The following is a 27,758-nucleotide window of genomic DNA, read 5'->3' on the forward strand; positions in this document are numbered from 1 at the left end:
CCTCTTCCTCGTCCGGGGTCACTAGCGCTCCTGTCAGCCGTCTCGGAGGGTTGGGTGGCTTGTGCGGTGCCTTCTGCGTTGGTCTGGGTGGGCGATCTGTCGTTCTGGCCTTGAGGCATTCAGCTGCCCGGTGGCCCGTCTTCCCACACCTGACACATTGCCCGCAGGCAAACCAACGTTGTCGCTCCGCATCCCATGTCAAGCCTGACTGTGGAACTGGCCCTTTCCCGCTGGGAGGGGGTCTGTCTTTCTTGGTTGCTAGCATGAAGGTGCGCTGGGTGTGCTCAGCCTTCCTGGCAAGACAGATCCACTTGTGCAGGGAGTCTGGATCGTCTCTGTATAGTGCCCATTGCAACACCTCACGGTTGAGGCCATCCTTGAACATGTCGATCAAGGTGGCCTCAGACCATTCCGGGATTTTCCCCGCTAGGACCTTAAATTCAAGGGTGTAGTCCGCCACACTTTTTGTCCTTGGCAAAGTCCTTTAAGGGTACTCTTGGCCCTTTCCTTTGCCAGGGGGTCTTCAAAGTACCGCTTTAGAGTGGCTAGGAAGGTGTGGAAGGTAGCCAGAGCTGGGGCTCCGGACTCTGACATCTGGACGTACCAGTCCGCAGCCCTGCCCTTGAGTTTTGTGGCCACCACCGAGATTTTGGCCCCTTCCGTTGCGAAGCAATGTCCATATTGCATCATGTAGTTCGTGGTGTTCGTCATGAAGAATGACAGGTTTGTGGGGTCTCCGTCAAATTTCACAGGGAAGTCCTTGGCAAGCCCCCCAACTTGTGAGACCCCCACCTATGGGTGGCTAGGGATGACCCCCACCAGAATGGGACCACGGGGCCCTGAGAAAGAGTCCCGTGCTTGGCCCCTTCCTCTCAGGGTTGTCGATAGGGTGGGTGGGGTGCCACGATCCCCCCCTACCCCCTGTGCAGTAGTAGTCTTTGTGAGCTCGCTCATCACCGATGCCATGGACTGGAGCATGTGTTCCAGGGCTTGTACCTTGGACTCCAGGGCTCTGAACCTGTCGGGTGTGACAGGGTTGTCCATCCTCGGTGCTGCTGGTTGCTGCCCGATCAGCAGTCCTTCGACTTCCCTCTCGGGCGTTTGGGGGTAGTGGAGTCTCCAGGTGGTGTAGGATGCCCCCGGCTGGGCTCCCGTTACACCATCCCAAGTGAAGAGTCCCTCCCGATTTCTTCTTCCATCGGGGCTCTCCACTCCAGGCTGGAGCTCCAGGTTTGGAACTGGGGTGCGGTGTGGGCAGGGAGGGACCCCGTGTCCCATCTCGGGCGCGCCGACTCCAGAAGCTGTCTGGTCATCTCTCCCACTTGCGTTGCATCTTTCACGCCTCCGGTCTGAAGCGCCGACTCCATGGCTGTCCCTGGTTCCATCGTCGCCGGTGTTCTCTCCCGCAGACAAAAAATTTTCCGGTGGAGACCGGCAAGGTTCATTTTAAATGACTCTCAGCTTCATGTCAGGCTCTGCCTGAGACCCAATAAAACACAGACGCTAGAGTAGACTTAGGTTCTGGTTTTATTTGGGAATAGAATGCATGCCCTTAGAAAGCTGAGAGTGAGGGGAGCGCGCCAGAACGGGATTTAAATAGCCCGCGCCGGTCAGCGCTCCACCCCCCTCACCCCAGGTGTGCCCCATGAGTCCCAACAGTTTGTCCTTGCCAGTTGAGAGGTCGTCTAGCCCCCTGCGCCTCAGGCATTGCCTCGATCGCCTTCCTGTGTGGTGATGATCCATTGCCGGGCGATCAGGCTTCTAATTCTTCGAAAGCCTGGGCATGCCTCTCCTGTTTGGTTGTCATTCAATTTCTTGTCAGTTACCTTTTATTGTTGCTTCCTGGGTTGCTGGCCTCGGTCGTTACATTGTTTCTTTAGACCCATTACTGCTTTTTGTGTTTCTCTATTGCCCTTGCCTATCAGCCAGGGACCCATATTCTTGTATTGTCATGCGAGCCGTTGCGATGTCACCAACATCGCAACGGCGATCATGACACATACTACCAGGCAAAAGGTGTTAGATATAATGAAAAGCATTATTTACTTTTTTATATTTTATTTTATTTTATTTTATTTTATTTTATTTTATTTTATTTTATTTTATTTTATTTTATTTTATTTTATTTTATTTTATTATTTTATATTTTATTTTATTTTATTTTATTTTATTTTATTTTATTTTATTTTATTTTATTTTATTTTATTTTATTTTATATTTTATTGTCAGGCTGTGGCAGGATTTTATGTGTGCATTATATCCCCTAACATGAGTAGGAAAGGAGCACCATTTACTGCTTCATTTCAGATAGCAAAATCATGGACTATCCAGCTTTTCTTATCCTTTCTTATCTTCTTTGGGGAGTACAGAGGATAAAGCAGGAAGAGATAGTCAATAGATCCTCCTCTAACCTGTGTTTTTCTTCCCACCCCACATCATAACCCTTTGGGAAATATAGTAATATTTGGAAATAAAAAAGAAAAGCCACAAAATGGCTCCTGTGGTGTGTGTACGAGTGGTTAGTCACAAAAATGGGTGTCATGAAGGCCTTGCAGTTCACCAATGTGAAGAAACTTCCTTATTTTTGTTCTCTTCATGGGTAGTAAGAGAGGGGGTTGACCCCCAGATGAATCATATTCCCCAGATTCTTAGTATTGATTTTTAAACACAGAATTTATCTTTCTACCTTCTAGAATCTGAGATATGAGGCCAAATGTACAGTCACTGTTCTGCTGATTCATTTGATAAGAAAGGCCATTTCCCTTTTTTACTGCTTTTAGCTGTGTATGTGTATGTATGCCTTCAAGTCAGTGTTGACTCCTGGAGACTACCTAGACAAGTCCCTGCAGTTTTCTTGGCAAGATTTTGGCAATGCCAATTAGCATTCCCAAAATGATGACACTCGCAAACTCTGGAAACAATTTATGCCCATAAAAACACAATAAAATCCACACTTTTGGGGTAGCTCTGACTGGGCAATCCTGTGGCTTCCTTCCTCCTCCAACAGACAGAAGCACATTCAGGAGTTTGCATTTCTAATTCAGTTCTTACTGCTCCTGAGGCGGAACAGGTCCTTGGCAAAGATGTGTGCGGGTGTGTGTGTGTCTTTTGCTACCAGGATCCCTCCCCGTGCAAATGAACAGAGTGAGAAGTCCAACCATTCACTTCAGTAGGAACCGACAGTATGGCAGAGACCTCAGCATGACCTTGCAGAGGCACAGGTATCTGTAAGCACCCTCTTTGGAATCCCAGCCATGGCTGATTTCTTCCATAAAGTTATGAGGGCCAAGTGTGGAAGCCTTTTGGGTGTGACATACTCTCACTGGAGTCTGTTATCTTGTAAGATACACTTTGGATAACTACCTTCTAGCTGGAAATAAACCTTTCCTGGGCAAGTTCCTAAACAGGGTGGTGGTCTTCCAACTAGAAACATGTGTAGAGGAAGCCAACGGGCTGAAACCATTTCAGTCTGGCTTCAGGCCTGGCTATAGCACAGTGTCAGAAGGATCAGACTCCTTCTTTTTTCTCTGTTCATTTCCCAAGCCAGGAATTTAATAAAAATTATCAGACAAAGGAGAGTCAAAATAAATATGTTTATTCAATCCAAAATCATTAATTAGCTTTGGATGGGTGGCTGTGTCAGGACTGCTTCTCCATCCCCTTTTTATAGGGCTTTTAGTTTAAAGATTTAGCCAATCATTATCAATACAATGGAATGCATTAGCTTATTACAATTGTTTCTGCTCTGTCAGCATGAACATCTTCTTCCTGTACAATCTGACTTTCCTTTCATATTCTGGTAAAATAGATGCTTCCTTATCTTAGAATTATGGCACCTCCTTAAATTAAGCAGATGTCTCTTTATCTTGAGCTAAAACAATGGGCATTTTATCTTTCCTATACATGTGTTTTTCTATACATAAGATACATGTCTTCCTTTACGTAGATTTTGCCACATGATATATTCACTTGTTTATACTGACAGGAACCAGCATTACTATCTTTCCTATAAGACCTTTCTTTATTGTAAACATATAAGAAAAGTATTCCAACAGAAACAGCCTTGGATGCCTTGAGTGATGCCCTGTATTAGGAAAAAAATGGGGGAGTGCTACTGCCTTGATTCACCTGGATCTCTCAACAGCTGTTGACAGTGATGATCATATGCTATTGCTTGTGTGGTTCAGGACATTGGGAATTAGAGGCACAGGTTTATCGTACAGGTAGCCCTCATTTAGCAACCACAATTGGGACCAGCAACTCCATTGCTGAGCAAAGCGGTTGCTAAGTGGGAAATCATGTGACTGCAACTATGCTTTCCTTTTCCTCACTCCCTTGCCCTTTGGAATGCTCTCCCCATCCAGCAGCACAGAGAGAGCTGGCTTGAAACTAACAGGATTAATCAGTTTCACACCTTCCACTTTTGTTTGCCTCCTAACCACTCCCCTGCTCTTTGGAATGCTCACCCCAGCGCAGGGATAATTAGCAAGAATGGAATTAATGTTTATATTTCCATTCAGTGGAGAGGAAGGGATTACAAGTCTATATGAGAACAAGCAAAGTACTGTAAGGCACAGCCCAAGAGATATTATAGTTAGTCGTATTCAGGCCCAAGGAATAGAACTATGGCCCATTATGGGAGAAGTATTACTTCCTCCAAAAGAACAGGTACATACTGTAGCTTGGGAAAATCACCTTGATTCCAATTTCTGATCAGAGAAACAGGTGAACTCAGCCTTATTCTGAGCTTATGCTGATGCACCAAATATGAGCCCTCCTGGACTGAGATACCCTAATAACTTCAGGATTGGATTATTTCATCGAACTCCCGAGGGGCACTTTGAAGACAATCAGGAAAACACACTGCAACTGCCTAGTTCTTAAATAAACAAGGCAACAGAAAACCAGTTTTAACAGAAATGCACTGGATGCCTGTGAGATCTAGGCCCAATTTAAGTTGTTCATTTTAGCATATAAAGCCCAACATGGCTTAAGACTCAATACGTAAAGAGCACCTACTCATTATTATCTAACCTCGCACTAAAATCACCAGGACAAGCCCTGCTTGCTTCTCACCACTTGATGGTTGATTGAATGAGTGCCATCATGTCTATCATGAGTCTCAGAAATAGACCTCTTTCCCAAAAAAAGCAATTCTGGTTCCAGTTTCTCCTTCAACACTAATAGAAATCATCTCTTCATCCAGGAAGTGCTAGGATAGCAAACTATTCCAGGACTAAACAATCTTTTATTTTCTTTTTCAAATGAACTCTGATTAAATCTCTATATTCATTACTGTTACATATTATTGGCTTTATTATGTTAGATTAATATAAATATTTGTTTAATTATGCTAGTTTTAATTACTTGTATAGTGCTCTGGGCTGTTCCAGGAAGAAGCAAGGTCTAAAAATAAAATAAAAAATAAAGATTAGTCTATCAGGGTTAGTAAAAGAGGCATTCTGTGTAAAATATTCAGAGATGCCAATATAATTCCAAAGTTATACATTAACATTACATTGTCAGCAGTTTCCTCCACATTACTTCTTAGGTGACTTCACAGATGACACTAGAGACAGACTTCCGACTCATGATCTTGAAAAAGAGGAACCTCTTCAAAGGAAAGGGAAGGAAGGAGAAAATGAAAGAAGCCAGGTAGCAGCCAGGAATGGCTTGCATAAAATAAAGGACCTTCCAGCAACCAATGGCAATGCCATGAGTAATGTCACAGTACGCAGAGCAAAAACAAGCTTTCAATTACAGGCTAACACCACCGTGTATCAACCCACTGTAACCACACCATCCACAAGTACCCTCTCCACCAGGACACCCAGCTCCATAACAGTGCACACTACCCCAGCACTTGCAAATACCACAGTGGGTGCTGTTCTACCTAACACAGCATCTGCTCCTACTCCCTCAGAGGCAGCACCAAGCTCCCCGAACACACTAACCACCACCGGGAGTACCATGGGTGAAACACACAGCTCTCCAACCACCACTGGCACCACCATGAGTGGTGTCACCCTGAGCACAGATTCCATGACCTCTCCCTCACAGGTTAATACCACCGTGAATCAACCCACTGTAACCACACCATCCACAAGTACCCTCTCCACCAGGACGCCCAGCTCCACAACAGTGCACACTACCCCAGCACTTGCAAATACCACAGTGGGTGCTGTTCTACCTAGCACAGCATCAGCTCCTACTCCCTCAGGGGTAGCACCAAGCTCCCCGACCACACTAACCACCACCGGGGGTACCATGGGTGAAACACACAGCTCTCCAACCACCACTGGCACCACCATGAGTGGTGTCACCCAGAGCACAGTTTCCATGACCTCTCTCTCTCAGGTTAATACCACCGTGAATCAACCCACTGTAACCCCACCATCCACAAGTACCCACTCCACCAGGACGCCCAGCTCCACAACAGTGCACACTACACCAGCACTTGCAAATACCACAGTGGGTGAGGTTCTACCTAACACAGCATCTGCTCCTACTCCCTCAGGGGCAGCACCAAGCTCCCCGACCACACTAACCACCACCGGGGGTACCATGGGTGAAACACACAGCTCTCCAACCACCACTGGCACCACCATGAGTGGTGTCACCCTGAGCACAGTTTCCATGACCTCTCTCTCTCAGGTTAATACCACCGTGAATCAACCCACTGTAACCCCACCATCCACAGGTACCCACTCCACCAGGACGCCCAGCTCCACAACAGTGCACACTACACCAGCACTTGCAAATACCACAGTGGGTGCTGTTCTACCTAACACAGCATCTGCTCCTACTCCCTCAGGGGCAGCACCAAGCTCCCCGACAACACTAACCACCACCGGAAGTACCATGGGTGAAACACACAGCTCTCCAACCACCACTGGCGCCACCATGAGTGGTGCCACCGTGAGCACAGTTTCCATGACCTCTCCCTCACAGGCTAACACCACCGTGTATCAACCCACTGTAACCACACCATCCACAAGTACCCTCTCCACCAGGACGCCCAGCTCCACAACAGTGCACACTACCCCAGCACTTGCAAATACCACAGTGGGTGCTGTTCTACCTAGCACAGCATCAGCTCCTACTCCCTCAGGGGCAGCACCAAGCTCCCCGACCACACTAACCACCACCGGGGGTACCATGGGTGAAACACACAGCTCTCCAAACACCACTGGCACCACCATGAGTGGTGTCACCCTGAGCACAGTTTCCATGACCTCTCTCTCTCAGGTTAATACCACCGTGAATCAACCCACTGTAACCACACCATCCACAAGTACCCACTCCACCAGGACGCCCAGCTCCACAACAGTGCACACTACCCCAGCACTTGCAAATACCACAGTGGGTGCTGTTCTACCTAACACAGCATCTGCTCCTACTCCCTCAGGGGCAGCACCAAGCTCCACGATCACACTAACCACTACCGGGAGTACCATGGGTGAAACACACAGCTCTCCAACAACCACTGGCACCACCATGAGTGGTGTCACCCTGAGCACAGTTTCCATGACCTCTCCCTCACAGGATAACACCACCGTGTATCAACCCACTGTAACCACACCATCCACAGGTACCCTCTCCACCAGAACGCCCAGCTCCACAACAGTGCCCAGTACCCCAGCACTTGCAAATACCACAGTTGGTGCTGTTCTACCTAGCACAGCATCAGCTCCTACTCCCTCAGGGGCAGCACCAAGCTCCCCGACCACACTAACCACCACCGGGAGTACCATGGGTGAAACACACAGCTCTCCAACCACCACTGGCGCCACCATGAGTGGTGCCACCCTGAGCACCGATTCCATGACCTCTCCCTCACAGGATAACACCACCGTGTATCAACCCACTGTAACCACACCATCCACAAGTACCCTCTCCACCAGGACGCCCAGCTCCACAACAGTGCACACTACCCCAGCACTTGCAAATACCACAGTGGGTGCTGTTCTACCTAGCACAGCATCAGCTCCTACTCCCTCAGGGGCAGCACCAAGCTCCCCGACCACACTAACCACCACCGGGAGTACCATGGGTGAAACACACAGCTCTCCAACCACCACTGGCACCACCATGAGTGGTGCCACCGTGGGCACAGTTTCCATGACCTCTCCCTCACAGGCTAACACCACCGTGTATCAACCCACTGTAACCACACCATCCACAAGTACCCTCTCCACCAGGACGCCCAGCTCCACAACAGTGCACACTACCCCAGCACTTGCAAATACCACAGTGGGTGCTGTTCTACCTAGCACAGCATCTGCTCCTACTCCCTCAGGGTCAGCACCAAGCTCCCCGACCACACTAACCACCACCGGGGGTACCATGGGTGAAACACACAGCTCTCCAACCACCACTGGCACCACCATGAGTGGTGTCACCCTGAGCACAGTTTCCATGACCTCTCTCTCTCAGGTTAATACCACCGTGAATCAACCCACTGTAACCACACCATCCACAAGTACCCACTCCACCAGGACGCACAGCTCCACAACAGTGCACACTACCCCAGCACTTGCAAATACCACAGTGGGTGCTGTTCTACCTAGCACAGCATCAGCTCCTACTCCCTCAGGGGCAGCACCAAGCTCCCCGATCACACTAACCACTACCGGGAGTACCATGGGTGAAACACACAGCTCTCCAACAACCACTGGCACCACCATGAGTGGTGTCACCCTGAGCACAGTTTCCATGACCTCTCCCTCACAGGATAACACCACCGTGTATCAACCCACTGTAACCACACCATCCACAAGTACCCTCTCCACCAGGACGCCCAGCTCCACAACAGTGCCCAGTACCCCAGCACTTGGAAATACCACAGTGGGTGCTGTTCTACCTAGCACAGCATCAGCTCCTACTCCCTCAGGGGCAGCACCAAGCTCCCCGACCACACTAACCACCACCGGGAGTACCATGGGTGAAACACACAGCTCTCCAACCACCACTGGCGCCACCATGAGTGGTGCCACCGTGAGCACAGTTTCCATGACCTCTCCCTCACAGGCTAACACCACTGTGTATCAACCTACTGTAACCACAACATCCACAAGTACCCTCTCCACCAGGACGCCCAGCTCCACAACAGTGCCCACTACCCCAGCACTTGCAAATACCACAGTGGGTGCTGTTCTACCTAGCACAGCATCAGCTCCTACTCCCTCAGGGGCAGCACCAAGCTCCCCGACCACACTAACCACCACTGGGAGTACCATGGGTGAAACACCCAGCTCTCCAACCACCACTGGCACCACCGTGAGTGGTGTCACCCTGAGCACAGTTTCCATGACCTCTCTCTCACAGGTTAATACCACTGTGAATGAACCCACTGTAACCACACCATCCACAAGTACCCACTCCACCAGGACGCCCAGCTCCACAACAGTGCACACTACACCAGCACTTGCAAATACCACAGTGGGTGCTGTTCTACCTAACACAGCATCTGCTCCTACTCCCTCAGGGTCAGCACCAAGCTCCCCGACCACACTAACCACCACCGGGGGTACCATGGGTGAAACACACAGCTCTCCAACCACCACTGGCACCACCATGAGTGGTGTCACCCTGAGCACAGTTTCCATGACCTCTCTCTCTCAGGTTAATACCACCGTGAATCAACCCACTGTAACCACACCATCCACAAGTACCCACTCCACCAGGACGCACAGCTCCACAACAGTGCACACTACCCCAGCACTTGCAAATACCACAGTGGGTGCTGTTCTACCTAGCACAGCATCAGCTCCTACTCCCTCAGGGGCAGCACCAAGCTCCCCGATCACACTAACCACTACCGGGAGTACCATGGGTGAAACACACAGCTCTCCAACAACCACTGGCACCACCATGAGTGGTGTCACCCTGAGCACAGTTTCCATGACCTCTCCCTCACAGGATAACACCACCGTGTATCAACCCACTGTAACCACACCATCCACAAGTACCCTCTCCACCAGGACGCCCAGCTCCACAAGAGTGCCCAGTAACCCAGCACTTGGAAATACCACAGTGGGTGCTGTTCTACCTAGCACAGCATCAGCTCCTACTCCCTCAGGGGCAGCACCAAGCTCCCCGACCACACTAACCACCACCGGGAGTACCATGGGTGAAACACACAGCTCTCCAACCACCACTGGCGCCACCATGAGTGGTGCCACCGTGAGCACAGTTTCCATGACATCTCCCTCACAGGCTAACACCACTGTGTATCAACCTACTGTAACCACAACATCCACAAGTACCCTCTCCACCAGGACGCCCAGCTCCACAACAGTGCCCACTACCCCAGCACTTGCAAATACCACAGTGGGTGCTGTTCTACCTAGCACAGCATCAGCTCCTACTCCCTCAGGGGCAGCACCAAGCTCCCCGACCACACTAACCACCACCGGGAGTACCATGGGTGAAACACCCAGCTCTCCAACCACCACTGGCACCACCGTGAGTGGTGTCACCCTGAGCACAGTTTCCATGACCTCTCTCTCACAGGTTAATACCACTGTGAATGAACCCACTGTAACCACACCATCCACAAGTACCCACTCCACCAGGACGCCCAGCTCCACAACAGTGCACACTACACCAGCACTTGCAAATACCACAGTGGGTGCTGTTCTACCTAACACAGCATCTGCTCCTACTCCCTCAGGGGCAGCACCAAGCTCCCCGACAACACTAACCACCACCGGGAGTACCATGGGTGAAACACACAGCTCTCCAACAACCACTGGCGCCACCATGAGTGGTGCCACCCTGAGCACAGATTCCATGACCTCTCCCTCACAGGATAACACCACCGTGTATCAACCCACTGTAACCACACCATCCACAAGTACCCTCTCCACCAGGACGCCCAGCTCCACAACAGTGCACACTACCCCAGCACTTGCAAATACCACAGTGGGTGCTGTTCTACCTAGCACAGCATCAGCTCCTACTCCCTCAGGGGCAGCACCAAGCTCCCCGACCACACTAACCACCACCGGGAGTACCATGGGTGAAACACACAGCTCTCCAACCACCACCGGCACCACCATGAGTGGTGCCACCGTGAGCACAGTTTCCATGACCTCTCCCTCACAGGCTAACACCACTGTGTATCAACCCACTGTAACCACACCATCCACAAGTACCCTCTCCACCAGGACGCCCAGCTCCACAACAGTGCCCACTACCCCAGCACTTGCAAATACCACAGTGGGTGCTGTTCTACCTAGCACAGCATCAGCTCCTACTCCCTCAGGGGCAGCACCAAGCTCCCCGACCACACTAACCACCACCGGGAGTACCATGGGTGAAACACACAGCTCTCCAACCACCACTGGCACCACCGTGAGTGGTGTCACCCTGAGCACAGTTTCCATGACCTCTCTCTCACAGGTTAATACCACTGTGAATGAACCCACTGTAACCACACCATCCACAAGTACCCACTCCACCAGGACGCCCAGCTCCACAAAAGTGCACACTACAACAGCACTTGCAAATACCACAGTGGGTGCTGTTCTACCTAACACAGCATCTGCTCCTACTCCCTCAGGGTCAGCACCAAGCTCCCCGACCACACTAACCACCACCGGGAGTACCATGGGTGAAACACACAGCTCTCTAAAAACCACTGGCGCCACCATGAGTGGTGCCACCCTGAGCACAGATTCCATGACCTCTCCCTCACAGGATAACACCACCGTGTATCAACCCACTGTAACCACACCATCCACAAGTACCCTCTCCACCAGGGCGCCCAGCTCCACAACAGTGCACACTACCCCAGCACTTGCAAATACCACAGTGGGTGCTGTTCTACCTAGCACAGCATCAGCTCCTACTCCCTCAGGGGCAGCACCAAGCTCCCCGACCACACTAACCACCACCGGGAGTACCATGGGTGAAACACACAGCTCTCCAACCACCACTGGCACCACCATGAGTGGTGCCACCGTGGGCACAGTTTCCATGACCTCTCCCTCACAGGCTAACACCACCGTGTATCAACCCACTGTAACCACACCATCCACAAGTACCCTCTCCACCAGGACGCCCAGCTCCACAACAGTGCACACTACCCCAGCACTTGCAAATACCACAGTGGGTGCTGTTCTACCTAGCACAGCATCTGCTCCTACTCCCTCAGGGGCCGCACCAAGCTCCCCGACCACACTAACCACCACCGGGGGTACCATCGGTGAAACACACAGCTCTCCAACCACCACTGGCACCACCATGAGTGGTGTCACCCTGAGCACAGTTTCCATGACCTCTCTCTCTCAGGTTAATACCACCGTGAATCAACCCACTGTAACCACACCATCCACAAGTACCCACTCCACCAGGACGCACAGCTCCACAACAGTGCACACTACCCCAGCACTTGCAAATACCACAGTGGGTGCTGTTCTACCTAGCACAGCATCAGCTCCTACTCCCTCAGGGGCAGCACCAAGCTCCCCGATCACACTAACCACTACCGGGAGTACCATGGGTGAAACACACAGCTCTCCAACCACCACTGGCACCACCATGAGTGGTGTCACCCTGAGCACAGTTTCCATGACCTCTCTCTATCAGGTTAATACCACCGTGAATCAACCCACTGTAACCACACCATCCACAAGTACCCTCTCCACCAGGACGCCCAGCTCCACAACAGTGCCCACTACCCCAGCACTTGCAAATACCACAGTGGGTGCTGTTCTACCTAGCACAGCATCAGCTCCTACTCCCTCAGGGGCAGCACCAAGCTCCCCGACCACACTAACCACCACTGGGAGTACCATGGGTGAAACACCCAGCTCTCCAACCACCACTGGCACCACCGTGAGTGGTGTCACCCTGAGCACAGTTTCCATGACCTCTCTCTCACAGGTTAATACCACTGTGAATGAACCCACTGTAACCACACCATCCACAAGTACCCACTCCACCAGGACGCCCAGCTCCACAACAGTGCACACTACACCAGCACTTGCAAATACCACAGTGGGTGCTGTTCTACCTAACACAGCATCTGCTCCTACTCCCTCAGGGTCAGCACCAAGCTCCCCGACCACACTAACCACCACCGGGGGTACCATGGGTGAAACACACAGCTCTCCAACCACCACTGGCACCACCATGAGTGGTGTCACCCTGAGCACAGTTTCCATGACCTCTCTCTCTCAGGTTAATACCACCGTGAATCAACCCACTGTAACCACACCATCCACAAGTACCCACTCCACCAGGACGCACAGCTCCACAACAGTGCACACTACCCCAGCACTTGCAAATACCACAGTGGGTGCTGTTCTACCTAGCACAGCATCAGCTCCTACTCCCTCAGGGGCAGCACCAAGCTCCCCGATCACACTAACCACTACCGGGAGTACCATGGGTGAAACACACAGCTCTCCAACAACCACTGGCACCACCATGAGTGGTGTCACCCTGAGCACAGTTTCCATGACCTCTCCCTCACAGGATAACACCACCGTGTATCAACCCACTGTAACCACACCATCCACAAGTACCCTCTCCACCAGGACGCCCAGCTCCACAAGAGTGCCCAGTACCCCAGCACTTGGAAATACCACAGTGGGTGCTGTTCTACCTAGCACAGCATCAGCTCCTACTCCCTCAGGGGCAGCACCAAGCTCCCCGACCACACTAACCACCACCGGGAGTACCATGGGTGAAACACACAGCTCTCCAACCACCACTGGCGCCACCATGAGTGGTGCCACCGTGAGCACAGTTTCCATGACATCTCCCTCACAGGCTAACACCACTGTGTATCAACCTACTGTAACCACAACATCCACAAGTACCCTCTCCACCAGGACGCCCAGCTCCACAACAGTGCCCACTACCCCAGCACTTGCAAATACCACAGTGGGTGCTGTTCTACCTAGCACAGCATCAGCTCCTACTCCCTCAGGGGCAGCACCAAGCTCCCCGACCACACTAACCACCACCGGGAGTACCATGGGTGAAACACCCAGCTCTCCAACCACCACTGGCACCACCGTGAGTGGTGTCACCCTGAGCACAGTTTCCATGACCTCTCTCTCACAGGTTAATACCACTGTGAATGAACCCACTGTAACCACACCATCCACAAGTACCCACTCCACCAGGACGCCCAGCTCCACAACAGTGCACACTACACCAGCACTTGCAAATACCACAGTGGGTGCTGTTCTACCTAACACAGCATCTGCTCCTACTCCCTCAGGGGCAGCACCAAGCTCCCCGACAACACTAACCACCACCGGGAGTACCATGGGTGAAACACACAGCTCTCCAACAACCACTGGCGCCACCATGAGTGGTGCCACCCTGAGCACAGATTCCATGACCTCTCCCTCACAGGATAACACCACCGTGTATCAACCCACTGTAACCACACCATCCACAAGTACCCTCTCCACCAGGACGCCCAGCTCCACAACAGTGCACACTACCCCAGCACTTGCAAATACCACAGTGGGTGCTGTTCTACCTAGCACAGCATCAGCTCCTACTCCCTCAGGGGCAGCACCAAGCTCCCCGACCACACTAACCACCACCGGGAGTACCATGGGTGAAACACACAGCTCTCCAACCACCACCGGCACCACCATGAGTGGTGCCACCGTGAGCACAGTTTCCATGACCTCTCCCTCACAGGCTAACACCACTGTGTATCAACCCACTGTAACCACACCATCCACAAGTACCCTCTCCACCAGGACGCCCAGCTCCACAACAGTGCACACTACCCCAGCACTTGCAAATACCACAGTGGGTGCTGTTCTACCTAGCACAGCATCAGCTCCTACTCCCTCAGGGGCAGCACCAAGCTCCCCGACCACACTAACCACCACCGGGAGTACCATGGGTGAAACACACAGCTCTCCAACCACCACTGGCACCACCGTGAGTGGTGTCACCCTGAGCACAGTTTCCATGACCTCTCTCTCACAGGTTAATACCACTGTGAATGAACCCACTGTAACCACACCATCCACAAGTACCCACTCCACCAGGACGCCCAGCTCCACAAAAGTGCACACTACAACAGCACTTGCAAATACCACAGTGGGTGCTGTTCTACCTAACACAGCATCTGCTCCTACTCCCTCAGGGTCAGCACCAAGCTCCCCGACCACACTAACCACCACCGGGAGTACCATGGGTGAAACACACAGCTCTCTAAAAACCACTGGCGCCACCATGAGTGGTGCCACCCTGAGCACAGATTCCATGACCTCTCCCTCACAGGATAACACCACCGTGTATCAACCCACTGTAACCACACCATCCACAAGTACCCTCTCCACCAGGGCGCCCAGCTCCACAACAGTGCACACTACCCCAGCACTTGCAAATACCACAGTGGGTGCTGTTCTACCTAGCACAGCATCAGCTCCTACTCCCTCAGGGGCAGCACCAAGCTCCCCGACCACACTAACCACCACCGGGAGTACCATGGGTGAAACACACAGCTCTCCAACCACCACTGGCACCACCATGAGTGGTGCCACCGTGGGCACAGTTTCCATGACCTCTCCCTCAAAGGCTAACACCACCGTGTATCAACCCACTGTAACCACACCATCCACAAGTACCCTCTCCACCAGGACGCCCAGCTCCACAACAGTGCACACTACCCCAGCACTTGCAAATACCACAGTGGGTGCTGTTCTACCTAGCACAGCATCTGCTCCTACTCCCTCAGGGGCCGCACCAAGCTCCCCGACCACACTAACCACCACCGGGGGTACCATCGGTGAAACACACAGCTCTCCAACCACCACTGGCACCACCATGAGTGGTGTCACCCTGAGCACAGTTTCCATGACCTCTCTCTCTCAGGTTAATACCACCGTGAATCAACCCACTGTAACCACACCATCCACAAGTACCCACTCCACCAGGACGCACAGCTCCACAACAGTGCACACTACCCCAGCACTTGCAAATACCACAGTGGGTGCTGTTCTACCTAGCACAGCATCAGCTCCTACTCCCTCAGGGGCAGCACCAAGCTCCCCGATCACACTAACCACTACCGGGAGTACCATGGGTGAAACACACAGCTCTCCAACCACCACTGGCACCACCATGAGTGGTGTCACCCTGAGCACAGTTTCCATGACCTCTCTCTCTCAGGTTAATACCACCGTGAATCAACCCACTGTAACCACACCATCCACAAGTACCCTCTCCACCAGGACGCCCAGCTCCACAACAGTGCCCACTACCCCAGCACTTGCAAACACCACAGTGGGTGCTGTTCTACCTAGCACAGCATCAGCTCCTACTCCCGCAGGGGCAGCACCAAGCTCCCCGACCACACTAACCACCACCGGGAGTACCATGGGTGAAACACACAGCTCTCCAACCACCACTGGCGCCACCATGAGTGGTGCCACCGTGAGCACAGTTTCCATGACCAATCCCTCACAGGCTAACACCACTGTGTATCAACCCACTGTAACCACACCATCCACAAGTACCCTCTCCACCAGGATGCCCAGCTCCACAACAATGCCCACTACCCCAGCACTTGCAAATACCACAGTGGGTGCTGTTCTACCTAGCACAGCATCAGCTCCTACTCCCTCAGGGGCAGCACCAAGCTCCCCGACCACACTAACCACCACCGGGAGTACCATGGGTGAAACACACAGCTCTCCAACCACCACTGGCACCACCGTGAGTGGTGTCACCCTGAGCACAGTTTCCATGACCTCTCTCTCACAGGTTAATACCACTGTGAATGAACCCACTGTAACCACACCATCCACAAGTACCCACTCCACCAGGACGCCCAGCTCCACAACAGTGCACACTACACCAGCACTTGCAAATACCACAGTGGGTGCTGTTCTACCTAACACAGCATCTGCTCCTACTCCCTCAGGGTCAGCACCAAGCTCCCCGACCACACTAACCACCACCGGGAGTACCATGGGTGAAACACACAGCTCTCCAACAACCACTGGCGCCACCATGAGTGGTGCCACCCTGAGCACAGATTCCATGACCTCTCCCTCACAGGATAACACCACCGTGTATCAACCCACTGTAACCACACCATCCACAAGTACCCTCTCCACCAGGGCGCCCAGCTCCACAACAGTGCACACTACCCCAGCACTTGCAAATACCACAGTGGGTGCTGTTCTACCTAGCACAGCATCAGCTCCTACTCCCTCAGGGGCAGCACCAAGCTCCCCGACCACACTAACCACCACCGGGAGTACCATGGGTGAAACACACAGCTCTCCAACCACCACTGGCACCACCATGAGTGGTGCCACCGTGGGCACAGTTTCCATGACCTCTCCCTCACAGGCTAACACCACCGTGTATCAACCCACTGTAACCACACCATCCACAAGTACCCTCTCCACCAGGACGCCCAGCTCCACAACAGTGCACACTACCCCAGCACTTGCAAATACCACAGTGGGTGCTGTTCTACCTAGCACAGCATCTGCTCCTACTCCCTCAGGGGCCGCACCAAGCTCCCCGACCACACTAACCACCACCGGGGGTACCATGGGTGAAACACACAGCTCTCCAACCACCACTGGCACCACCATGAGTGGTGTCACCCTGAGCACAGTTTCCATGACCTCTCTCTCTCAGGTTAATACCACCGTGAATCAACCCACTGTAACCACACCATCCACAAGTACCCACTCCACCAGGACGCACAGCTCCACAACAGTGCACACTACCCCAGCACTTGCAAATACCACAGTGGGTGCTGTTCTACCTAGCACAGCATCAGCTCCTACTCCCTCAGGGGCAGCACCAAGCTCCCCGATCACACTAACCACTACCGGGAGTACCATGGGTGAAACACACAGCTCTCCAACCAGCACTGGCACCACCATGAGTGGTGTCACCCTGAGCACAGTTTCCATGACCTCTCTCTCTCAGGTTAATACCACCGTGAATCAACCCACTGTAACCACACCATCCACAAGTACCCTCTCCACCAGGACGCCCAGCTCCACAACAGTGCCCACTACCCCAGCACTTGCAAATACCACAGTGGGTGCTGTTCTACCTAGCACAGCATCAGCTCCTACTCCCTCAGGGGCAGCACCAAGCTCCCCGACCACACTAACCACCACCGGGAGTACCATGGGTGAAACACACAGCTCTCCAACCACCACTGGCGCCACCATGAGTGGTGCCACCGTGAGCACAGTTTCCATGACCAATCCCTCACAGGCTAACACCACTGTGTATCAACCCACTGTAACCACACCATCCACAAGTACCCACTCCACCAGGATGCCCAGCTCCACAACAGTGCCCACTACCCCAGCACTTGCAAATACCACAGTGGGTGCTGTTCTACCTAGCACAGCATCAGCTCCTACTCCCTCAGGGGCAGCACCAAGCTCCCCGACCACACTAACCACCACCGGGAGTACCATGGGTGAAACACACAGCTCTCCAACCACCACTGGCACCACCGTGAGTGGTGTCACCCTGAGCACAGTTTCCATGACCTCTCTCTCACAGGTTAATACCACTGTGAATGAACCCACTGTAACCACACCATCCACAAGTACCCACTCCACCAGGACGCCCAGCTCCACAACAGTGCACACTACACCAGCACTTGCAAATACCACAGTGGGTGCTGTTCTACCTAACACAGCATCTGCTCCTACTCCCTCAGGGTCAGCACCAAGCTCCCCGACCACACTAACCACCACCGGGAGTACCATGGGTGAAACACACAGCTCTCCAACAACCACTGGCGCCACCATGAGTGGTGCCACCCTGAGCACAGATTCCATGACCTCTCCCTCACAGGATAACACCACCGTGTATCAACCCACTGTAACCACACCATCCACAAGTACCCTCTCCACCAGGGCGCCCAGCTCCACAACAGTGCACACTACCCCAGCACTTGCAAATACCACAGTGGGTGCTGTTCTACCTAGCACAGCATCAGCTCCTACTCCCTCAGGGGCAGCACCAAGCTCCCCGACCACACTAACCACCACCGGGAGTACCATGGGTGAAACACACAGCTCTCCAACCACCACTGGCACCACCATGAGTGGTGCCACCGTGGGCACAGTTTCCATGACCTCTCCCTCACAGGCTAACACCACCGTGTATCAACCCACTGTAACCAAACCATCCACAAGTACCCTCTCCACCAGGACGCCCAGCTCCACAACAGTGCACACTACCCCAGCACTTGCAAATACCACAGTGGGTGCTGTTCTACCTAGCACAGCATCTGCTCCTACTCCCTCAGGGGCCGCACCAAGCTCCCCGACCACACTAACCACCACCGGGGGTACCATGGGTGAAACACACAGCTCTCCAACCACCACTGGCACCACCATGAGTGGTGTCACCCTGAGCACAGTTTCCATGACCTCTCTCTCTCAGGTTAATACCACCGTGAATCAACCCACTGTAACCACACCATCCACAAGTACCCACTCCACCAGGACGCACAGCTCCACAACAGTGCACACTACCCCAGCACTTGCAAATACCACAGTGGGTGCTGTTCTACCTAGCACAGCATCAGCTCCTACTCCCTCAGGGGCAGCACCAAGCTCCCCGATCACACTAACCACTACCGGGAGTACCATGGGTGAAACACACAGCTCTCCAACCACCACTGGCACCACCATGAGTGGTGTCACCCTGAGCACAGTTTCCATGACCTCTCTCTCTCAGGTTAATACCACCGTGAATCAACCCACTGTAACCACACCATCCACAAGTACCCTCTCCACCAGGACGCCCAGCTCCACAACAGTGCCCACTACCCCAGCACTTGCAAATACCACAGTGGGTGCTGTTCTACCTAGCACAGCATCAGCTCCTACTCCCTCAGGGGCAGCACCAAGCTCCCCGACCACACTAACCACCACCGGGAGTACCATGGGTGAAACACACAGCTCTCCAACCACCACTGGCGCCACCATGAGTGGTGCCACCGTGAGCACAGTTTCCATGACCAATCCCTCACAGGCTAACACCACCGTGTATCAACCCACTGTAACCACACCATCCACAAGTACCCTCTCCACCAGGACGCCCAGCTCCACAACAGTGCACACTACCCCAGCACTTGCAAATACCACAGTGGGTGTTGTTCTACCTAGCACAGCATCAGCTCCTACTCCCTCAGGGGCAGCACCAAGCTCCCCGACCACACTAACCACCACCGGGAGTACCATGGGTGAAACACACAGCTCTCCAACAACCACTGGCACCACCATGAGTGGTGTCACCCTGAGCACAGTTTCCATGACCTCTCCCTCACAGGATAACACCACCGTGTATCAACCCACTGTAACCACACCATCCACAAGTACCCTCTCCACCAGGACGCCCAGCTCCACAACAGTGCACACTACCCCAGCACTTGCAAATACCACAGTGGGTGCTGTTCTACCTAGCACAGCATCAGCTCCTACTCCCTCAGGGGCAGCACCAAGCACGCCGACTACACTAACCACCACCGGGAGTACCATGGGTGAAACACACAGCTCTCCAACCACCACTGGCACCACCATGAGTGGTGTCACCCTGAGCACAGTTTCCATGACCTCTCTCTCTCAGGTTAATACCACCGTGAATCAACCCACTGTAACCACACCATCCACAAGTACCCACTCCACCAGGACGCCCAGCTCCACAACAGTGCACACTACGCCAGCACTTGCAAATACCACAGTGGGTGCTGTTCTACCTAGCACAGCATCAGCTCCTACTCCCTCAGGGGCAGCACCAAGCTCCCCGACTACACTAACCACCACTGGGAGTACCATGGGTGAAACACACAGCTCTCCAACCACCACTGGCACCACCATGAGTGGTGTCACCCTGAGCACAGTTTCCATGACCTCTCTCTCACAGGTTAATACCACTGTGAATCAACCCACTGTAACCACACCATCCACAAGTACCCACTCCACCAGGACGCCCAGCTCCACAACAGTGCACACTACACCAGCACTTGCAAATACCACAGTGGGGGCTGTTCTACCTAACACAGCATCTGCTCCTACTCCCTCAGGGGCAGCACCAAGCTCCCCGACCACACTAACCACCACCGGGAGTACCATGGGTGAAACACACAGCTCTCCAACAACCACTGGCGCCACCATGAGTGGTGCCACCCTGCGCACAGTTTCCATGACCTCTCCCTCACAGGCTAACACTACCGTGTATCAACCCACTGAAACCACACCATCCACAAATACCCTCTCCACCAGGACGCCCAGCTCCACAACAGTGCACACTACCCCAGCACATGCAAATACCACAGTGGGTGCTGTTCTACCTAGCACAGCATCAGCTCCTACTCCCTCAGGGGCAGCACCAAGCTCCCCGACCACACTAACCACCACCAGGAGTACCATGGGTGAAACACACAGCTCTCCAACCACCACTGGCACCACCATGAGTGGTGCCACCCTGAGCACAGTTTCCATGACCTCTCCCTCACAGGCTAACACAACCTTGAATCAACCCACTGTAACCACACCATCCACAAGTACCCTCTCCACCAGGACGCCCAGCTCCACAACAGTGCCCAGTACCCCAGCACTTGCAAATACCACAGTGGGTGCTGTTCTACCTAACACAGCATCTGCTCCTACTCCCTCAGGGGCAGCACCAAGCTCCCCGATCACACTAACCACCACCGGGAGTACCATGGGTGAAACACACAGCTCTCCAACCACCACTGGCGCGACCATGAGTGGTGCCACCGTGAGCACAGTTTCCATGACCTCTCCCTCACAGGCTAACACCACCGTGTATCAACCCACTGTAACCACACCATCCACAAGTACCCTCTCCACCAGGACGCCCAGCTCCACAACAGTGCACACTGCCCCAGCACTTGCAAATACCACAGTGGGTGCTGTTCTACCTAGCACAGCATCAGCTCCTACTCCCTCAGGGGCAGCACCAAGCTCCCCGATCACACTAACCACCACCGGGAGTACCATGGGTGAAACACACAGCTCTCCAACAACCACTGGCACCACCATGAGTGGTGTCACCCTGAGCACAGTTTCCATGACCTCTCCCTCACAGGATAACACCACCGTGTATCAACCCACTGTAACCACACCATCCACAAGTGCCCTCTCCACCAGGATGACCAGGTCCACAACAGTGCACACTACCCCAGCACTTGCAAATACCACAGTGGGTGCTGTTCTACCTAGCACAGCATCTGCTCCTACTCCCTCAGGGGCAGCACCAAGCTCCCCGACCACACTAACCACCACCGGGAGTACCATGGGTGAAACACACAGCTCTCCAACCACCACTGGCACCACCATGAGTGGTGTCACCCTGAGCACAGTTTCCATGACCTCTCTCTCACAGGTTAATACCACTGTGAATCAACCCACTGTAACCACACCATCCACAAGTACCCTCTCCACCAGGACGCCCAGCTCCACAAGAGTGCCCAGTACCCCAGTACTTGCAAATACCACAGTGGGTGCTGTTCTACCTAACACAGCATCTGCTCCTACTCCCTCAGGGGCAGCAGCAAGCTCCCCGACCACACTAACCACCACCGGGAGTACCATGGGTGAAACACACAGCTCTCCAACAACCACTGGCACCACCATGAGTGGTGCCACCGTGAGCACAGTTTCCATGACCTCTCCCTCACAGGCTAACACCACCGTGTATCAACCCACTGTAACCACACCATCCACAAGTACCCTCTCCACCAGGACGCCCAGCTCCACAACAGTGCACACTGCCCCAGCACTTGCAAATACCACAGTGGGTGCTGTTCTACCTAGCACAGCATCAGCTCCTACTCCCTCAGGGGCAGCACCAAGCTCCCCGATCACACTAACCACCACCGGGAGTACCATGGGTGAAACACACAGCTCTCCAACAACCACTGGCACCACCATGAGTGGTGTCACCCTGAGCACAGTTTCCATGACCTCTCCCTCACAGGATAACACCACCGTGTATCAACCCACTGTAACCACACCATCCACAAGTGCCCTCTCCACCAGGATGACCAGGTCCACAACAGTGCACACTACCCCAGCACTTGCAAATACCACAGTGGGTGCTGTTCTACCTAGCACAGCATCTGCTCCTACTCCCTCAGGGGCAGCACCAAGCTCCCCGACCACACTAACCACCACCGGGAGTACCATGGGTGAAACACACAGCTCTCCAACCACCACTGGCACCACCATGAGTGGTGTCACCCTGAGCACAGTTTCCATGACCTCTCTCTCACAGGTTAATACCACTGTGAATCAACCCACTGTAACCACACCATCCACAAGTACCCTCTCCACCAGGACGCCCAGCTCCACAACAGTGCCCAGTACCCCAGTACTTGCAAATACCACAGTGGGTGCTGTTCTACCTAACACAGCATCTGCTCCTACTCCCTCAGGGGCAGCAGCAAGCTCCCCGACCACACTAACCACCACCGGGAGTAGCATGGGTGAAACACACAGCTCTCCAACAACCACTGGCACCACCATGAGTGGTGTCACCCTGAGCACAGTTTCCATGACCTCTCCCTCACAGGATAACACCACCGTGTATCAACCCACTGTAACCACACCATCCACAAGTACCCTCTCCACCAGGATGACCAGGTCCACAACAGTGCACACTACCCCAGCACTTGCAAATACCACAGTGGGTGCTGTTCTACCTAGCACAGCATCTGCTCCTACTCCCTCAGGGGCAGCACCAAGCTCCCCGACCACACTAACCACCACCGGGAGTACCATGGGTGAAACACACAGCTCTCCAACCACCACTGGCACCACCATGAGTGGTGTCACCCTGAGCACAATTTCCATGACCTCTCTCTCACAGGTTAATACCACTGTGAATCAACCCACTGTAACCACACCATCCACAAGTACCCTCTCCACCAGGATGCCCAGCTCCACAACAGTGCACACTACACCAGCACTTGCAAATACCACAGTGGCTGCTGTTCTACCTAACACAGCATCTGCTCCTACTCCCTCAGGGGCAGCACCAAGCTCCCCGACCACACTAACCACCACCGGGAGTACCATGGGTGAAACACACAGCTCTCCAACCACCACTGGCACCACCATGAGTGGTGTCACCCTGAGCACAGTTTCCATGACCTCTCTCTCACAGGTTAATACCACTGTGAATCAACCCACTGTAACCACACCATCCACAAGTACCCTCTCCACCAGGACGCCCAGCTGCACAACAGTGCACACTACGCCAGCACTTGCAAATACCACAGTGGGTGCTGTTCTACCTAGCACAGCATCAGCTCCTACTCCCTCAGGGGCAGCAGCAAGCTCCCCGACCACACTAACCACCACCGGGAGTACCATGGGTGAAACACACAGCTCTCCAACCACCACTGGCGCCACCATGAGTGGTGCCACCGTGGGCACAGTTTCCATGACCTCTCCCTCACAGGCTAACACCACCGTGTATCAACCCACTGTAACCACACCATCCACAAGTACCCTCTCCACCAGGACGCCCAGCTCCACAACAGTGCACACTACCCCAGCACTTGCAAATACCACAGTGGGTGCTGTTCTACCTAGCACAGCATCAGCTCCTACTCCCTCAGGGGCAGCACCAAGCTCCCCGACCACACTAACCACCACCGGGAGTACCATGGGTGAAACACACAGCTCTCCAACAACCACTGGCACCACCATGAGTGGTGTCACCCTGAGCACAGTTTCCATGACCTCTCCCTCACAGGATAACACCACCGTGTATCAACCCACTGTAACCACACCATCCACAAGTACCCTCTCCACCAGGACGCCCAGCTCCACAACAGTGCACACTACCCCAGCACTTGCAAATACCACAGTGGGTGCTGTTCTACCTAGCACAGCATCAGCTCCTACTCCCTCAGGGGCAGCACCAAGCACGCCGACCACACTAACCACCACCGGGAGTACCATGGGTGAAACACACAGCTCTCCAACCACCACTGGCACCACCATGAGTGGTGTCACCCTGAGCACAGTTTCCATGACCTCTCTCTCTCAGGTTAATACCACCGTGAATCAACCCACTGTAACCACACCATCCACAAGTACCCACTCCACCAGGACTCCCAGCTCCACAACAGTGCACACTACGCCAGCACTTGCAAATACCACAGTGGGTGCTGTTCTACCTAGCACAGCATCAGCTCCTACTCCCTCAGGGGCAGCACCAAGCTCCCCGACTACACTAACCACCACTGGGTGTACCATGGGTGAAACACACAGCTCTCCAACCACCACTGGCACCACCATGAGTGGTGTCACCCTGAGCACAGTTTCCATGACCTCTCTCTCACAGGTTAATACCACTGTGAATCAACCCACTGTAACCACACCATCCACAAGTACCCACTCCACCAGGACGCCCAGCTCCACAACAGTGCACACTACACCAGCACTTGCAAATACCACAGTGGGTGCTGTTCTACCTAACACAGCATCTGCTCCTACTCCCTCAGGGGCAGCACCAAGCTCCCCGACCACACTAACCACCACCGGGAGTACCATGGGTGAAACACACAGCTCTCCAACAACCACTGGCGCCACCATGAGTGGTGCCACCCTGCGCACAGTTTCCATGACCTCTCCCTCACAGGCTAACACTACCGTGTATCAACCCACTGAAACCACACCATCCACAAATACCCTCTCCACCAGGACGCCCAGCTCCACAACAGTGCCCAGTACCCCAGCACTTGCAAATACCACAGTGGGTGCTGTTCTACCTAACACAGCATCTGCTCCTACTCCCTCAGGGGCAGCACCAAGCTCCCCGATCACACTAACCACCACCGGGAGTACCATGGGTGAAACACACAGCTCTCCAACCACCACTGGCGCGACCATGAGTGGTGCCACCGTGAGCAGAGTTTCCATGACCTCTCCCTCACAGGCTAAGACCACCGTGTATCAACCCACTGTAACCACACCATCCACAAGTACCCTCTCCACCAGGACGCCCAGCTCCACAACAGTGCACACCGCCCCAGCACTTGCAAATACCACAGTGGGTGCTGTTCTACCTAGCACAGCATCAGCTCCTACTCCCTCAGGGGCAGCACCAAGCTCCCCGACCACACTAACCACCACCGGGAGTACCATGGGTGAAACACACAGCTCTCCAACAACCACTGGCACCACCATGAGTGGTGTCACCCTGAGCACAGTTTCCATGACCTCTCCCTCACAGGATAACACCACCGTGTATCAACCCACTGTAACCACACCATCCACAAGTACCCTCTCCACCAGGATGACCAGGTCCACAACAGTGCACACTACCCCAGCACTTGCAAATACCACAGTGGGTGCTGTTCTACCTAGCACAGCATCTGCTCCTACTCCCTCAGGGGCAGCACCAAGCTCCCCGACCACACTAACCACCACCGGGAGTACCATGGGTGAAACACACAGCTCTCCAACCACCACTGGCACCACCATGAGTGGTGTCACCCTGAGCACAGTTTCCATGACCTCTCTCTCACAGGTTAATACCACTGTGAATCAACCCACTGTAACCACACCATCCACAAGTACCCTCTCCACCAGGATGCCCAGCTCCACAACAGTGCACACTACACCAGCACTTGCAAATACCACAGTGGCTGCTGTTCTACCTAACACAGCATCTGCTCCTACTCCCTCAGGGGCAGCACCAAGCTCCCCGACCACACTAACCACCACCGGGAGTACCATGGGTGAAACACACAGCTCTCCAACCACCACTGGCACCACCATGAGTGGTGCCACCCTGAGCACAGTTTCCATGACCTCTCCCTCACAGGCTAATACCACCGTGAATCAACCCACTGTAACCACACCATCCACAAGTACCCTCTCCACCAGGACGCCCAGCTCCACAACAGTGCACACTACACCAGCACTTGCAAATACCACAGTGGCTGCTGTTCTACCTAACACAGCATCTGCTCCTACTCCCTCAGGGGCAGCACCAAGCTCCCCGACCACACTAACCACCACCGGGAGTACCATGGGTGAAACACACAGCTCTCCAACCACCACTGGCACCACCATGAGTGGTGTCACCCTGAGCACAGTTTCCATGACCTCTCTCTCACAGGTTAATACCACTGTGAATCAACCCACTGTAACCACACCATCCACAAGTACCCTCTCCACCAGGACGCCCAGCTCCACAACAGTGCACACTACACCAGCACTTGCAAATACCACAGTGGCTGCTGTTCTACCTAACACAGCATCTGCTCCTACTCCCTCAGGGGCAGCACCAAGCTCCCCGACCACACTAACCACCACCGGGAGTACCATGGGTGAAACACACAGCTCTCCAACCACCACTGGCACCACCATGAGTGGTGCCACCCTGAGCACAGTTTCCATGACCTCTCCCTCACAGGCTAATACCACCGTGAATAAACCCACTGTAACCACACCATCCACAAGTACCCTCTCCACCAGGACGCCCAGCTCCACAACAGTGCACACCGCCCCAGCACTTGCAAATACCACAGTGGGTGCTGTTCTACCTAGCACAGCATCAGCTCCTACTCCCTCAGGGGCAGCACCAAGCTCCCCGACCACACTAACCACCACCGGGAGTACCATGGGTGAAACACACAGCTCTCCAACAACCACTGGCACCACCATGAGTGGTGTCACCCTGAGCACAGTTTCCATGACCTCTCCCTCACAGGATAACACCACCGTGTA

At 53.7% G+C, this 27,758-nt stretch overlaps 2 protein-coding genes across 2 annotated transcripts in view; both read left to right on the forward strand.

Annotated features, from left to right (window-relative positions):
• LOC134495204 (mucin-3A-like) overlaps positions 1-27,758 on the forward strand; it is a 97,184-nt gene that overhangs the window by 51,251 nt on the left and 18,175 nt on the right. The window lies entirely within an intron of this gene.
• Positions 10,765-24,876, forward strand: LOC134496080 (integumentary mucin C.1-like; the record flags this gene model as incomplete). The annotated part of the gene is made up of 5 exons (XM_063301838.1): positions 10,765-10,826; positions 11,379-11,451; positions 13,548-13,599; positions 17,918-17,985; positions 24,823-24,876. Coding segments are annotated over exons 1-5 (309 nt in total), but the record flags the coding sequence as incomplete, so codon positions are not given.

This window comes from Candoia aspera, chromosome 4 (assembly GCF_035149785.1).
Source record: "Candoia aspera isolate rCanAsp1 chromosome 4, rCanAsp1.hap2, whole genome shotgun sequence".
Classification (NCBI taxonomy): Eukaryota; Metazoa; Chordata; class Lepidosauria; order Squamata; family Boidae; genus Candoia; species Candoia aspera.